General features: G+C 39.1%; 1 protein-coding gene across 4 annotated transcripts in view; it reads right to left on the minus strand.

Annotated features, from left to right (window-relative positions):
* mak (male germ cell-associated kinase) overlaps positions 1-15,564 on the minus strand; it is a 32,389-nt gene extending 16,825 nt beyond the window's left edge. For 3 of the 4 annotated variants that reach the window (XR_015847549.1, XM_088322115.1, XM_088322117.1), the window contains exons 1-5: positions 15,447-15,564; positions 11,871-12,074; positions 6,431-6,485; positions 6,242-6,363; positions 1,546-1,628 (exon numbers count right to left, since the gene is read on the minus strand). Coding sequence is in view for 3 of the 4 variants with exons in the window: in XM_088322115.1 (XP_088178241.1) it covers positions 1,546-1,628; positions 6,242-6,363; positions 6,431-6,485; positions 11,871-11,971 (361 nt within the window). In the remaining variant the exon portion in view is untranslated. Of the gene's footprint in view, positions 1-1,545; positions 1,629-3,804; positions 3,885-6,241; positions 6,364-6,430; positions 6,486-11,870; positions 12,075-15,446 lie in introns of all 4 variants that reach the window. The other variant, XM_088322116.1, reaches the window with a different exon arrangement.
* Between the last annotated feature and the right edge of the window lie 879 nt (positions 15,565-16,443).

Raw genomic sequence — 16,443 nt, forward strand, 5'->3', positions numbered from 1 at the left:
CCGTAAATTCCGGACTACAATTTGTTCCTTTTCTTTGTTTAGTACAATTAAAAGTTATATACTGCAGCCTTAACTATAAGCAGCTCATTTTTTGTTGTGGCGGGAAAAAAATTGTTCAGTAACAGTAAACCAATAAAATGAATGACTAGTTCACAGAGGTCCAATTAAATTTTATAATTAAATTCCGGACTACAATTCACTCCTTTTTTTGCTACAATTAAAAGTTAAACACTGCAGCTTTAACTATAAGCAGCTCATATTTTTTCGTGGTGGGGAAAAAAAATTGTTCAGTAACAGTAGACCAATAAAATGAATGACTAGTTTACAGAGGTCCAATTAAATTGTATAATTAAATTCTAGATTTACTCCTTTTTTGTAATTACTGCAGCTTTAACTATAGGTGACTCTTTTTTTTTTGCGACGGGAAAAACATTTTGTTCAGCAACAGTAGGTCAATAAAATAAACGATTTGTTCAAAGAGGTCCAAATAAAATGAATTATTAAATTCCGAACTACAATTCGCTATTAAAAAATAATAATAATAATAAAATAAATTCCTACAGTTAAAGTTAAACATCGCAGCTTTAACTATAGGCGGCTCGTTTATTTTTCGAGGCGGGAAAAACATTTTGTTCAGCAACAGTAGACAAATAAAATGAATGATTAGTTCACAGAGGTCCAACTAAATTGAATGATTAAACACAACTTCTGTTATTGTAAACCAGTCACTTGTACTAACCCTCATCAACATGAAAAATACTCGAAGAAAAATGTCTAAAGCGTAGTTTAAGTTAAAAGCGATCACTCTGGCAGTTGTAAAAGGAAATTGAGCTGCTGCTCATAAACTTGGCATAAATGAATCAATGGTGAGAAGGTGGAGTCAGTAGAAAGAAAAACTAATACATAACAGTACTTTATTCAATATTTACTACGCACTCACTATATTTCCACTTTTTAAGTTCTTAGTTTATACATCTGATTTGAACAGTAATAGCAGTTATCTATCAAAACCCTTCTGTTTTCTTTCCCAATCACTGTAGTAATTTTCAGGTCGTTGGAGTTTCCTTTAATCCTCAAGAAACGATGACAAGTGAATGCAATTTGGTCTGTTACAGCAGAAAGCACCAATAAGAGCAGCTGTGTTGCAATATGGCATTATTATCCACAGTATGGTTGCTCTGGTGCTGTCGTCTAGAAATAGGGCTTACATTTTACAAGGCGCAGACCTCAATCTATATAAATATATGGTCGTTTTTGTATCGCTTCGGTATTCTCCATCTTAAAAGGTAACATCGTTTGAAAACATGTGACGTAAACAACTTGCAGAGGTGTTATGCAACCAAAGGACGCCAAATTCCCTCCGCGGCTAGCACCAGGTGTGCCCCAGGTTTAAAATCTGGTGCGGCTTGTACAAAGACAAAAATGGAGTTTTGTCCTTAAATTTTAACATACGCCTTTAAACCAGGAGCGCTCTGTAGTCAGGAATTCACGGCAATAAATTCCTACTTTAAGAAGAGAAAACAGCAAAGGAGGAAGGCAACTCACCATGCTTATGTACAAAAGCCAAGCCAGCTAACACTTGGAACATGATGTTCCTAAGTTCGTTCTCTGAGAACATCTTATTCTCTCTAATGTGAAGCCAAAGACAGAAAAAGAAGGGGAAAAACAGATATCAAAACAAAGATCCCATATTCCAGAAAGAGACATGCAAATAAGATGTGTAGAAACATGACCATGAGTGTACTCTATGTGATGTTTTTTGTTTGTTACTATAAATAACAGCCGGTCCACGAAAAGGTATCCCACTACTAGTTTATCAGCTCATTCCATACCAAAAATTTGCATACCTGATAAAATAGGTTAGAGAGACGGCCATTTATACTTGCCAAAGTTATTGATACTTGTACTGTATTCCATTCTTGTACCGTATGATCGAGAACCAAAGACATAGTTGGCCACAGCTGCCTATTAGAATTTGTTTTCATTGACCTTATTTTTTTCCAGAAAACAAGTATGTCTTTTAAAAAATACTGCAAAAAAAATCATGTTGAACAATTTGAACGTAATTTCTTATATTTGGATATGTAAGTCTTAATTTTTGAAACTGTATATTGAGGACGTTAAATCTATCAAAAATAGGTTGCATATAAGCCAACCTCCTAATAAACTGCTTTTAAAATGATGTCCTTCTTTGTTATTGATTGTTGTTGTCACTGTTTTCCATTATTTCTCATCACTAACTTTCTTGGGACCCAATGTTAACGGCACAAAAGGGAATAAAACGCACAAGATCAAGATAAAATGAGATGTGGTCCCTCTCAAACACAATCGGGACAGCGCCTATTGACGTCAACGGAGGAAGGGATAGGGCAAAGTGGGACACGGCACAGACGTGGGCCATTGGGTGGCTTTGGTGGCTCTGGGTGGTCTTACCCCTCCTTGTGTTCATTTTTAGTATTGTATCTTGGAGTTCCCAATTTATTTATTTTTTCTCAAATATTTTGTCATTCCTTCTGTTAATTAGTGGTTGATGTTGTTTATATTTTTTTGTGCTGTGTCCAAATAACCTTCATTTATTCATTCATTCATTCATTCATTCAAATTTGGCTTTTATGCGAGCATATATGGTACTTTATTTGTTTTAATATTAAAAATATGTCTTTTGATTAAAGATTGCAATATAACTTCTTCGGCTATGGACAGATGTCTTATTTGTTTTGGGGAAATTTCAGCTATCAAATCTATTTAAAGGATCTGCGCTTGCTAATGGCAAATTTTTAATCATTGGGTATTGGCGAGTACTGATACCAGGTATCGGGATCGGTGCCGATACCAGCCTTTGTTATGCTTTGGTATTGGGCAAAACAGCTTAAAATGTAAATGGAACCATAAATTGCCATCAAATAGATACCATTCAAGGGAAGATATTATGTAGTGATTTAATGATATTTCTTTATATATCATTCTTGCTAATGAAAAATATGAAGTGCTATTGGTATCAGTTTCAATGACTAACATGCTGGGTTAGTCATCATGAGTATCGATATCGGTATCTGATAAATTTATGTTTTTAATATTGGAAACCTGTAAGGGAAAGTGCATAAGACACCATTTCACTATTGTGACTATTATACCTCACTGTTGATCATTATTTTGACTAGTATGCACTGTTTGTATCTTGTTCACTATCAGACAATAATTTTGTTGTTCTTTGATAGCCACACCCTTTAAGGAGGATCTGCTATTGGTAACTGAGGGGATTTAATAAAGGGAGACGACTCATGGGAGGACTTGTGTCCTCAAAAAATAGTCTTTTGTGATATAAATTCATGTATAAGGCGCACTGGACTATGAGGCGCATGGAGTTGAATCTACAGTAAGAGCAACGGTTGGATTTAAAAAAAAAATCAACTCAAATTTAAAAAAAAATGTTCAAAAAACACATTGGAATTTTTGCACCTTGAGGGTTTTTTGTACAGTCCTCTAGTGTTCTAATTGCAAGTTTAAAACCCATTGATGTCTTCTCTCCTTGTTTTGAGTGTCTTCTAAACTACACACTTATCAGTTTCCTTCTTTAAAGATGTGGTACTGACCATATCTACTGGTACTGAAAGTGAAATAGAGAAATAGAAATAGAGTTCTGGAAATCAGAGTGACAAAATTGACTTCATAAACTACAAGATTCCATTTAATAATGGACAATTTCACTCGGTCAACGCCATTAATTTAGAATGAGGATCCAGGAAGGAATCTTGCAGTGTGAGGTCAAAAGCGAAGGTCTCGAAAAGACCATAACACACCTACCATGTTTGTGAATAAATGACAGGCCTTGTAATATTTGAAAGCTTATGTTTCTTATCACCGATTCGGGGAATAATTTCCTTCTGTAAGCAGAACATTAAAATAATCTTCATAAACAAGGTTCCTACACATTTTTTAATAGCCATGTTCACATTTTTTTTTATAAAGTCCCAGTTTCTCCAGTACTATTAAAAGAAAAATCTATTATTTTTTATAGCCACTGTATATAATATACTGTATATTTGATTTACATATGTCATTTTTAATATTTCATGTGCATTTATTGTCATGATTACTCATGGCCCTCACCTGTGCCCGCTCGTTTGGCGCCAGCTGTTGCTTGTGGCCTAATTAATTCCCCTCCTAATTCCCCTCCTATTTATACCCAGTACGCCAGTCTCTCCCTGTCAGTCCGTCAGCAAACCTCTGCATACGCAAGGCAAGCACTTTGACTCTGGCTCCCGTCGGTCCCGTTTTCATCCGTATACCACTCGTCTGTTCCTGATTCCCCGTTTGTCTCCAGCATCGACCCGTTTTGTCATTTAGACGAGGTTCTGATCCCCCGCTCCAGCTAACGACCCGTTTTTGACCACTGACCACGCTCTGATCTCCCGCTCCGGCTAACGACCTGTTTTTGACCACCAACCACGCTCTAATCTCCCGCTCCAACTAACGACCCGTTTTTGACCACCGATCACGCTCTGATCTCCCGCTCCGGCTAGTGACCTGTTTTTGACCACCGACCTTGCTCTGATCTCCCGCTCCGGCTAACGACCCGTTTTTGACCACCGACCACGCTCTGATCTCCCGCTCCGGCTAACGACCTGTTTTTGACCACCAACCACGCTCTAATCTCCCGCTCCAGCTAACGACCCGTTTTTGACCACCGACCACGCTCTGATCTCCCGCTCCGGCTAACGACCTGTTTTTGACCACCAACCACGCTCTAATCTCCCGCTCCAGCTAACGACCCGTTTTTGACCACCGACCACGCTCTGATCTCCCGCTACGGCTAACGACCTGTTTTTGACCACCAACCACGCTCTAATCTCCCGCTCCAACTATCGACCCGTTTTTGACCACCGATCACGCTCTGATCTCCCGCTCCGGCTAGTGACCTGTTTTTGACCACCGACCTTGCTCTGATCTCCCGCTCCGGTTAACGACCCGTTTTTGACCACCGACCACGCTCTGATCTCCCGTTCCAGCTAGTGACCTGTTTTTGACCACCGACTCGTCTGTTCCTGATTCCCTGTTTGTCTCCGGCATCAACCCGTTTTATCCTTTTGACCAACACTCTGATCTCCCGCTCCGGCTAATGACCCGTTTTTGACCACCGACCACGGTCTGATCTCCCGTTCCGGCTAGTGACCTGTTTTTGACCACCAACTCGTCTGTTCCTGATTCCCTGTTTGTCTCCGGCATCAACCCGTTTTATCCTTTTGACCAACACTCTGATCTCCCGCTCCGACTAACTACCTGTTTTTGACCACCGACCATGCTCTGATCTCCCACTCCGTCTAACGACCCGTTTTTGACCACCGACCACGCTCTGATCTCCCGCTCCGTCTAACGACCTGTTTTTGCCCACCGACCGCGCTCTGATCTCCTGCTCCGGCTAACGACACGCTTTCCCCGTTTGACCACACTACGATCTCCCGCTCTGGGAGATCCACTTCCGCATTCCAATCACGCTCCGTTCCCCTGAGCGGCTTGCTTCCCTCGTCCAGCGAGCACCGGATCGCTGGCATTTGTTTTCCTCTATCTAAATAAACTTGTGAGTAAATGTTACGTGCCTGGATCCTCCTCCTGTTCTGGTTCTGACATTTATCAAGAAATATGATTTGTAGATCTTGAGTAATTGACGAATATTTGTTTTTGAGACAAATCTCTCCCCATATAGGTGTTGGGTAAAAATTTAAAGTAATATGTAGCTTAGATTTTCAGTTACAGGAAGTTCTTCCCATTAGAATTTACCAGTAGGAAATGCTACCTCAATTCTAGACAATGATAAAGGTACACAATTTATAGATAATCCTTGCACTAATACACATTTCCACGGTGTTGCATCCACCTGACCTCTCGGGAGCTACCCATAGGGGGGCAACGACGCCTTGTAGATCAATGTCATACAAACTAATGCCAGCTGCCGTTGATCACGAGGGAATTACAAATGCAACGGTAAAGTGAAGCTGTCTGCATCATTTTTAATGGACTTGTTGAGAAACATGCCAACAATTTCAAGCATTTACAAGCACTTAGCCCAAAATTCAAGCGCTTTTCAATCCTTGAAAACAACATTAGAATTCAAGATTTTCGAGGATTTCAAGAAACCCCCTTATAAAATAAACTGCATTCGAGATGGCTGAATCCGGTGATAAAGTGCAGCAAATGAATAAAAATGGCGCAAGATTCTACACATGATTAATTTATCCATTACCTGTCCTTCATGAGCTGATAAAGGTTCTCCTTCATATATTCAAATACAAAGTAGAGATGATCGTTTTCTCGGATGACTTCCTTTAACTTCACGACATTTGCATGGTTCAACTTCTTCAGTGACTGAAAAATTTAAAAGAATGTGTAAATCTCAATTTTCTTAACAAACATACAATAAAGTTATCCTTACCTTCACCTCTCTTAGGTTCATACATTCCTCCCAGGAGTAAAATTTCCTCTTCATTCTATGAAAGAAAGTAAAACATATAGCTTATTAAAGAGTACTGAATTTGTCGCGGTTGCCATGGCGCCCAATTGGCCCCGCCCGTGTGGCACCAGCTGCAGCTTGTTGACAGATTGGCTCCCTGTCAGTATTTAAACTCTGTCCTGTCAGTCCCTTTTTGTCGGTCCGTCTGCGAATGTCCGTTTTTACACGGCAACCCCTTTTTCGCCAGTCCTGTGTTTGTTCCTGTTTTTCTCCCGCTGCGATCTGTTTGATCTCGACCACGTCTGCTCTCTCGTCCCGAGTTACGACAGGTTTGATCTCGACCACGTCTGCTCTCTCGTCCCGAATTACGACCTGTTTTGATCTCGACCACGTCTGCTCTCTCGTCCCGAGTTACGACCTGTTTTGATCTCGACCAGTTCTGTTCTCCCGTCCCGATTAACAAGCCATTTTCTGATATCGACCACGTTTTTGCTCTTCCATCCCGGCTACTGACCCGTTTTTCCATTCCCGACACCGCCATCGCTCGCCACGGAAGTCCCACTTCCGCGTCTGAGTGAACTGCTCCCCGCGACCAGCGATCTCCGGATCGTGTGTGCACTCTTTCTCTTCTTCCCAATAAAAATGTGAGAAAATTTACGCGAGTGGGTCCTGTCTCCATTCTGGTCTTGACAGGATTATAAAACGTACCCCCAAAAAATTGTATTTTGTGATATATTTCACATACAATGAAGATAATAGGTATTTGAACACCTTGCTATTTTGCTATTCCTCCCACTTAGAAATCATGTAGGGTTTGTTCTTTGGTTTTAATATATAATCCCGGATTAACTTTATTGAACTGCTAAGGTCGTAAAGGCATTACTTCCTGTGGTGTGTCTTGGGCAAATACAGCCTGGTGGTGCCCATCCCTCTCCAGGCCAACAAATGTCTCAAACCGGGGACCTTTCGCATGTCAGGCGCATGTGCTAACCACTGCACTTTGGAAAAATGTACCTGCAAAAAATAACATTGCTAATTTTAGGTCTAATTTTCTTTTTTTAAAGGTACATTGTGTAATATTTTGTCATGAACCAGAACAGGATCAGGACCCAAACGCGTGACGTTCTCACACAAGCCTTTTATTTTACGGGAAATGGGGAGTCATGCATGTTAGGCAGCCGGTCTGGCTTGGAAGGACAGGAAGCCAGAGACCGACGGGACCGATTCCAATTGGCTGAGTTGATATCGGACAGATGGGGTCGATACTGGACAGGAAGGGACAGACAGGATAGATAACAAATCAGGATATCGAACAGGAGAGACTAGACGGGAACGAAAACTGGAGAAAATAATAAAAAGGACAAAAATAGACTGAAACAAAAATGGAAACCGAAATTAAACAGGACAAAATAAACGGGAAAAAATACCGGACAGGAAAACAGGACCGAGTCAGAACCCACGTCTTGTTAAGTGGGCGCCATGGCAACCGTGACATATTTGACAACTAGATGGCACTGTATTGTCTCATGCAAATGAAATCCAGTGGCAAATAGGCACATCGTAGCAGCAAGATGCCAGACAACATGGCAGCTACGAATAGTTATGGTTTCCGCTATGTAAAAGAAGTACACATTTCTCGACATATGAATATAAATAAAAATTAACAGTGGTATGAAAGTTCATGTTGTCGATTATCCAACTTAATGTTTTTCCTTTTTTTTACTGAATGAAAGTTTTTTTGGGTACCACTAGGAGGCACTATATATTACACACTGTCTGTTTGAGGTATTTTAACGAGATTTAAAATCTTAAGACTGAGACTGACCTAAGCCTGAAGGGCCTAAAATGTCAATTATTACGTCCGGGTTCAGGACAGGCAGGGCTTCTCTCTCGCTGACTTTTTTTTTTTTTAGATTATCCACTCGTCATTGTACTTTGTTTCTTTTTCTTTGTGGAAAGGAAGATCCACGCCCATCCCCTATCAAGCTGTTTTTTGGGGAAGGGCATTCTCCCCCACATAAAATATATAGTACAGAGTTTCCTTTAATCCTCAAGAAACGATGACAAGTGAATGCAATTCGGTAAAGCACCAATAACAGCAGCTGTGTTGCAATATGGCATTATTATCCACAGTATGGTTGCCCAGGTGCTGTCGTCTAGAAATATAGGGCTTACATTTTACAAGGCGCAGACCTCAATCGCATTTTCTTACAGCGTAGTAGTAAATTGTATAACAATAACAGAAGATGCCTCCTGATCTGACTCAGATACAGCATTTTCATCATCTGGTCACTGTTGTTTTTTTTCGGTGTAAACCAGCCGGATAAGGGAGTGTTTCATAAATAAATTACGTTTTTTACTGGTTTTGACAATCGTGGGACCTTTCTGGAAAAAACAGGGACTACTGATTACTGTATTGCAACGCGGCAATATATTTTCAGCCTCTAGGGCACAGGTGTCAAACAGGCGGCCCGCGGGCCACATCAGGCCCGCTAAGGGATTGAATCCGGCCCGCGAGACAACACTGAGAGAAGCGCAAGAGAAAAACAAGCTGCAGGTTGAAATATGTCAACTTGATGGTGCCAAAGCCAGGTTTCTCTCACAAAGACACTGTATTTAATTTGTTTCTCTCTCTCTCTCTCTCTCTTTTCCACCCCTTTTCTCCCACTCTCTGTCTCTGTCTCGTTCACTCTCTGTGTCTCTATTTTTCTCTTTCTTTGTTGCCCTTTGTCTCTTTCTCTCTCTGTGTCTTTTTAACTTCATTTACTCCAACTTCCTTTTTCCTTTTCTCTCATTTCTCTTTCTCTCTACCTACCCTTCACGCTTTCTTTTCTCTTTTCTCTCCTTCTGTCTTTCTATTTCTCTTTGGATTTCTTTCTTCCTCTATCTTTCTTTCCCCTTCTCTCACGACTTCTCTTTTTTTATCTTTTGTTTCTCACGCTCTCTCCCTCGTTCCCTTTTTTTCTTTCTTTGTCCCCCCCCTTTTTCTCTTATTTCTTTATCTCTCTTTTTCTTTCCCTTTAATCTACCAGTCCGGCCCCCGACAGAATGTTTGTTCTATCGTGTGGCCCCCGAGTTAGAATGAGTTTGACACCCCTGCTCTAGGGTGTGCCGTCCATTTCCGGAATTCCCTTCACAACCTGACGCACCCTTCTTCTACTTTCACTCCCTTTCACCACCATACGAGTATTGTCTTGCATGGTAACCAAACAATCAAACGGTCGCCTCCTGAATTATTTAACTCTATTGCAACAACGACAGACAAAAACTTTTGTTTCACTTGGGGAAACGCTAAAATAGCATTAGCTCGTTCTCATTTTGACATTCTTGATTTCCCAAAATGCTTCTTTTGTTTCACAAATACGATCTGATCTCAGACTGTGATGTAATACTGACAGGGTTGAGTAGGGTTACTTTAACTGGATTACTTTCAATTACTTTACAATACCAAATATGCTAATAAAAGACAAAAGAAACTAAATATGAATAAAATGACAAAATTTTGTGCAGGTTTGGGGAGTAACGGAATACATGGAACGGCAAAAATGATGTTGGCAAGCTGTTTGGATTTATTTTCATTTTTTTTTCTGTCGCATTTTATGTTAGTTTTGCTCAAAGAGATCAAAGCCAGGAGAGAAAGCTTACCACGTGTTGTGAGTCATCATTTTATTCATATTTAGTTTCTTTTGTCTTTTGTTAGCATATTTGGTATTGGAGTCATCCAAAAGTAATTGAAAGTAATCAAGTTAAAGTAACCCTACCCAACCCTGAATACTGAAGAACCTTTAAGTAGAACTCCAAGGTTTTCTAAAACTCAAGGCTGAGATAAATAGGTTTGTGCAGTGGGTAATATGCTCTAGGGCAGTGGTGCGAAAGCGAAAGCCCGCGTGCCACATGCAGCCCGCCAGGCATTTTAATGCGTCCTGCCAAAAGAAAATGCTAAAAATATTATGGTAAACAAAGTACTAATACATTTTTTTTCGTACGTTTTTTTATGCCATCTTTATCCACATTTTCCCTTTGAGCGTCTAGTACAATACTACTACTAAATATATACTACAAAAATACTACAAAAAAAAAACACTACAAAAGTAAATATCAAATTTAGAGCTTAAAAACAGGGAACTATTATATTATTATGCCTTAGTCCTGAAACAAACAAAAAAAATACTTATTTATTTTATACTACATCAGTTATTTTATACTACAGAAATACTACAAACGTACTATGACAGACATACTACAAAAGTACAATTACAGTGAGACTACAATCATAAAAACTACAGTGGTACAAAAATAAAACTACAGAAATATTACAAAAGTACTACGACAGACATACCACAAAAGTACAATAACAGTAAAACTACACAAATAAAAACTACAGTGGTACAAAAATGAAACCACAGAAATACAACAAAAGTACTATGACAGACATACTAAAAAAGCCCAATAACAGTAAGACTACAAACATAAAAACTACAGTGGTACAAAAATTATACTACATAAATACCACAAAAGTACAATAACAGTAAGACTACACAAATAAAAACTACAGTGGTACAAAAAAGCTACTACATAAATACTTCAAAAATATTACCACAGTAATATTAAAAACAATACTACAGGGATACTAAAAAAATACTACAGAAATGCTCAAAAATACTACCACAGTAACACTACAAAAAAGCTACTACAGATATACTACCAAAAAAATTACAGTAAGACTACAAAAAACAACTACATACAGTAATACGACAAAATGCAACTACAGTAATAAAAATGCTACCACAGAAATGCTACAAAAATGACTACAGTAATATTACAAGAGTACTATACTATAAAAATACGACAGAAATACTTAAAAAGTCCAACTACTGATATACTAATAGATACGACGGTTTTGTAACAAAATAGTATAAATAAAACTAAATATCAAATATAGTGTTTAAAAGAGACTTAATATATTATTCCGCTTTAATTGTAAGCTTTTTAAAACCAATTTTATGAAATTAATGTATTAAAAAAAGAGAAAAAGAGAGAAATATAACATGTAGACTGCATGTATATTTATTCATAGATGCAAATAAAAAAAAATAGATATGTATCCTGGCCCCTGGGCCTAATTTTTTTACAGAATTCAGCCTGCGATTTCAAAAAGTTTGCCTACCACTTCTTTAGCGAGTGGCACAAGATGTAAATTTCTATGCTTTCATTTGGGAACGTTGGTAGATACAGCTGCATATGTCATCTGCAGGGACCAAGTACAGACCCTTGAGGAACCCCACTTCAAGGATTTTCAATTAGATTCAAGTGGTTAGCCAGTTAAACTTTGTGTTTTGATCCATTGTGTGGAAAATTCCCAAAAGACAGCCAACAAAACTTGAGAAATATAATTCCTGTTGTTATTTATCCTTCTTCCTACCTTTTAATAGCGACAAGTTCCCCCGATTCGTTGCTCCTTGCCATCAGCACGCTGCCATAAGTGCCGTCGCCGAGCTGCTTCAGCGTGGTGTAACGGTTCATTCTGTCTCACAAAGGTTTCATCTTCTTACCCAAAAAATGGTTTCAACAGTTGACTCTAGTTGCTCAATATTCATTTTGGGCGGTCGAGATGTCACCAACAAACCTGTAGAGACAGCATCAAAATACAATATTTTTTAATGGAAAAAAACTGAACAATTTGCTAATGAAAAACAAATCAACACTGCCTCTTGTGGAAATTGTGCATATAGCAGGGGCCAGGGTTTGTAAATGTTTTCCTTGGCTAATATTAAGCACTCTTTTAGGACATTCACAGCCAATTTCTCCATTTCTCCAGTACTATTACAGTAGAAAATCCGGTGTGAATCGTGTATTTTTTTTTAAGAATTTCTATCTCTCACACACAATTCAACAGAGAGTTAAGACACCCACCATACAACAACAACAAAATACATTGATTTACAATTGACATTTCCATTAACAAACAAAAGTCAAGTCAAGCCATGTTTATTTATATAGCCCTTAATCACAAGGAGTCTCAAAGGGCTGCACAGACCACAGATTATTGCAATCTACAGACTATTATTATACAATCCCCTGATCTAAAACCTACATGAGGGCAAGGGAAAACTCAAAAACCTCAACATAAACAACCATAAAATATTAAAGAAATCAAATTCAAAGGTGAGGTGTTAAGACATCAAGTAGAAGTTGTGTAATAGGCTTCAATCCATCCATTATCTGCACCGCTTATCCTCAGTAGGGTCCCGAGGCAGCTGGAGCTCATCACAGTGGGCAGGGGACACCCTGAACTAGTTGCCAGCCAGTCGCAGGGCACACAGAGACAGACAACTCACTCGCTCATTCACACCCAGGGACAATCCGGACCGGCCAATTAACCTGATATGCATGTTTTTGGAATGTGGGAGGAAACCCGAGTGCCCAGAGAAAACCCACGCAAGCACGAGGAGAACATGCAAACAATAGGCTTCCATCTTTTCTCAAATTGATCTACTTTAAATTGAAGTCGGGCGGCATGGCGTCTGGGTGGTTAGCACGCAGCCCCATGGTGCGGAGGTTCAGGGTTCAAGTCCAGCTATTGCAGCCTCTCCATGTGGAATTTGCATGTTCTCCCCTCTCCTGCGTGGATTTCCTCCGGGTTTCTTCTTTTGTTTTTCACAGGACAACCAATACAAATAAACATAAATATATCTGTGTTTCTCACCTTTTATGAGTCATGGTATACTTTTGGGGTTTTTTTATATTAAAAAAAAATCTCTGGGCCAGTGTTGGGACTAATTGTGATACTAAGGAATGCAATTACTTTTCTCAGTTAGAATTTTCAAAATTGGATTTAAGACTTTTTAATGACAATGAAGGCCTTATTTTTATAATAATGATTTCAATGCCTTTTAAGACTTTTCAAGGATCTGCGGGAACCCTGTGTCATGATTACCGATGCGATGCGCCTGTGCCCGCTCCTTTGGCGCCAACTGCCTCGGATTCTGACTGGCTCCATGTCACTATTTAAACCCACATCTATCTGTCACCTGTTGTCAGTCCGTCTGCGAACCTCAGTTTAATCTTGGCAAGCTTCTAGACCCTGACTCACTCGTGTTTCTGCTCCTGCCCGTTTCCCGGCTTCGACCGTTTTTTTTATCCTGACCACGTCTACTCTCCTCTCCTGGCTTTTGACTCGTTGCTGATCCCGACCACGTTTTTTGCTCTCCTGTCCCGGTTACAGACCCGTTTTTTTCGTTCCCGACACCGCCATTGCTCGCTATGGAAGTCCCACTTCCGCGTTCAGAAGACCTGCTTCCCGCGACCAGCGATCACCGGAACGTGTGAGCAATCCTTTCCTTTCTTCCCAATAAAACTGAGAGAAACGTACGCAAGTGGGTCCTGTCTCTGTTCTGGTCTTGACACCCTGATGTACTTATTAAGTCAAGTCATTTGTATAGCCCTTCATCACGAACGGTTTCACAGGGCTGCACAGCCCACCATTACAACATGCTCTGATTTAAAACCTACATGAGGGCAAGGGAAAAAGTCAAAAATCTCAGGGTGAAAAAAAAATGAAAAAAACCTTGCTAAGGGGCTGCACATGAGGTAATTATGGCTCTCATCTTATTTTCTCTCATCTAATTTTGAGTGTCCGTTAAACCATAAACTTATGATTTGGTCCTTTGAGCCAGATCTGAACAGGTTGGAATTCTTTTGGGTAATTGTACAGTTCTTTCCTGTTTTCCTTGCAAATTCAAAAATCATTGATGTATTCTCTTATGTTTTGAGTGTTTTTTTTGCGAATTCATACCTGTCAACCTGTACGTTTTTGTCGTACAAAGTACGTTTATTATGCATTTTAAGAAGTGTAGGACATACAAGAAACTCAACGCAAATTTGTCAATGATGGGTACCATCCGGTATACACCGTCCATCACAAAACGGCAAATCAATCAAGTCAAACGAGTTCGCCGCAGAAATCTCTATCTCTGTATCGTTTTTTTTCGTTGCAAACGAAGCGAGCGGTTTGATGTAGTGAAAGGAAGTCCGTCTCTTTTTAGAGAACCGGCTTTTTCGGCTCAACTCGTTAAAGAGAGCCGGCTCTCAAACGGCTCACTTGGTTTGATGCATTATATTTCGAATTATTACGTTGTATAAAGAAGTTAAGAAAAAAAGGAAGTATAAAAGAAGAACATGAAAAAAGACAGGTTTGTGGTTATCGCTGTAATCAGTATATTACAAACTATAATTTAATGCAGAAAATGAATTCATAATTTGAATAAGAAAATGTATTATTCTACTTAATTATATTTGCATGTATTTTTTCCTTCTACAGTGATCGTCCAAGCGATTTAATTTTTTACCTTTCTTTATACTGAACCTCATTCATGTCGAGCAACTCAGTATCTGACAACAAAAAGTTCATTAACAATATATATGATATAACGAAACAAATGTACAATATAACATCTTAAACTACATAAATAAACACGTTTGAAAAAAAAAATATGGTGTTAGATTATTTTGTATTTTAAAAGGGAAAATTCGACAGTTTGTAAGGGCATGGAGCCCTGGAGGTTGACAAAAAAATGTCAACTTCAATTATTTATTTTTTCTATTTTACTACCATTCTATTTTTCCAAGCTGCAACTAAACAAGGACAGCTGGAAGACAGATGGCCTCCTCTCCACCCTCACCAACAGCAACCTTAGTAGGATTGAAGGGGAATTAAAGCGTAACATGTGTCCCGTCTAATCGAGGTCATTTTACTGCAAAGCATACACGGTAAATCAATTCTGCGTTTCCGGATGATAAAATAAATCAAGTTTTACTTTACGACAACAGATTGCTGATAAAACAAAAGTATTTTACCGAAACATCAATTCCAAAAATTGGAAAACAACTTCCCTACATGTTAGCTTTGAACCAACCAAAACCTACACAAATACGTTGCAAACTCGCCTTTTTATGAGGGTGTTGTCCCATCTGTTTCTACTGATTACATTTTTCTTACCTTATTTCTTCTCACGGATTTCACGCTGCATCGGGCACGAGCGATAAGACCTTCTCGCGAAAGCGTCGGTGTGCACGCGCAAGTCCGTGCACGCGGTCTCTATGGTAACACACACAGGGACGCGACGCCGGGTAATCACTTCCGGGATTACAAAGCAAAGCATTGTGGGAATGGTACAAATTATATTACGACACAATGATTGCATAGTCAAAATTATGTTTATCTACAGGTTTGGGTAGGGTTACTTTAACTGGATTACTTTCAATTACTTTTGGATTACTCCAATACCAAATATGCTAATAAAAGACAAAAGAAACTAAATATGAATAAAATGACTAAATTTTGTGCAGGCTTGGGGATTAACGGAATACATGGAACGGCAAAAATGATGTTGGCAAGCTGTTTGGATTTATTTTCATTTTCTTTCTGTCGCATTTTATGTTAGTTTTCCCGGAGATCAGAGATCAAAGCCAGGAGAGAAAGCTTACCACGTGTTGTGAGTCATCATTTTATTCATATTGAGTTTATTTTGTCTTTTATTAGCATATTTGGTGTTGGAGTAATCCAAAAGTAATTGAAAGTAATCCAGTTAAAGTAACTCTACTCAACCCCGTTTATCTTTATAGCGCTTAATCGAAAGAACTCTCAAAAGGATGTGCAGACTACAAACTTCCATTACACCATGCCCTGATCTAAAACCAACATGAAGGAAAAGAAAACTCAAATAACTCAGCATGAGGAAAATGAAGAAACCTCTTCCAAGATTGGTTGGAACATTCAACCACTAGGGTAGTAGGGGCATCATTTCCTGTGGTATGTCTTGGGCAAGTACAGCCTGGTGGCGCCCATCCCTCTCCAGTATTACCAGGCTGTAATAAATGTTGCAAGGACCTCAATAGACAAAACACAAACATCAACATGAAATATGGTTTTTTTTATACATAGAGTATATACATATATATGAATTATACATTTTTTTCAGTGAGATTTATTTAAA

Source organism: Urocampus carinirostris, chromosome 18 (genome assembly GCF_059441175.1).
Source record: "Urocampus carinirostris isolate Australia breed hairy pipefish chromosome 18, RoL_Ucar_1.0, whole genome shotgun sequence".
In the NCBI taxonomy this organism is placed as follows: Eukaryota; Metazoa; Chordata; class Actinopteri; order Syngnathiformes; family Syngnathidae; genus Urocampus; species Urocampus carinirostris.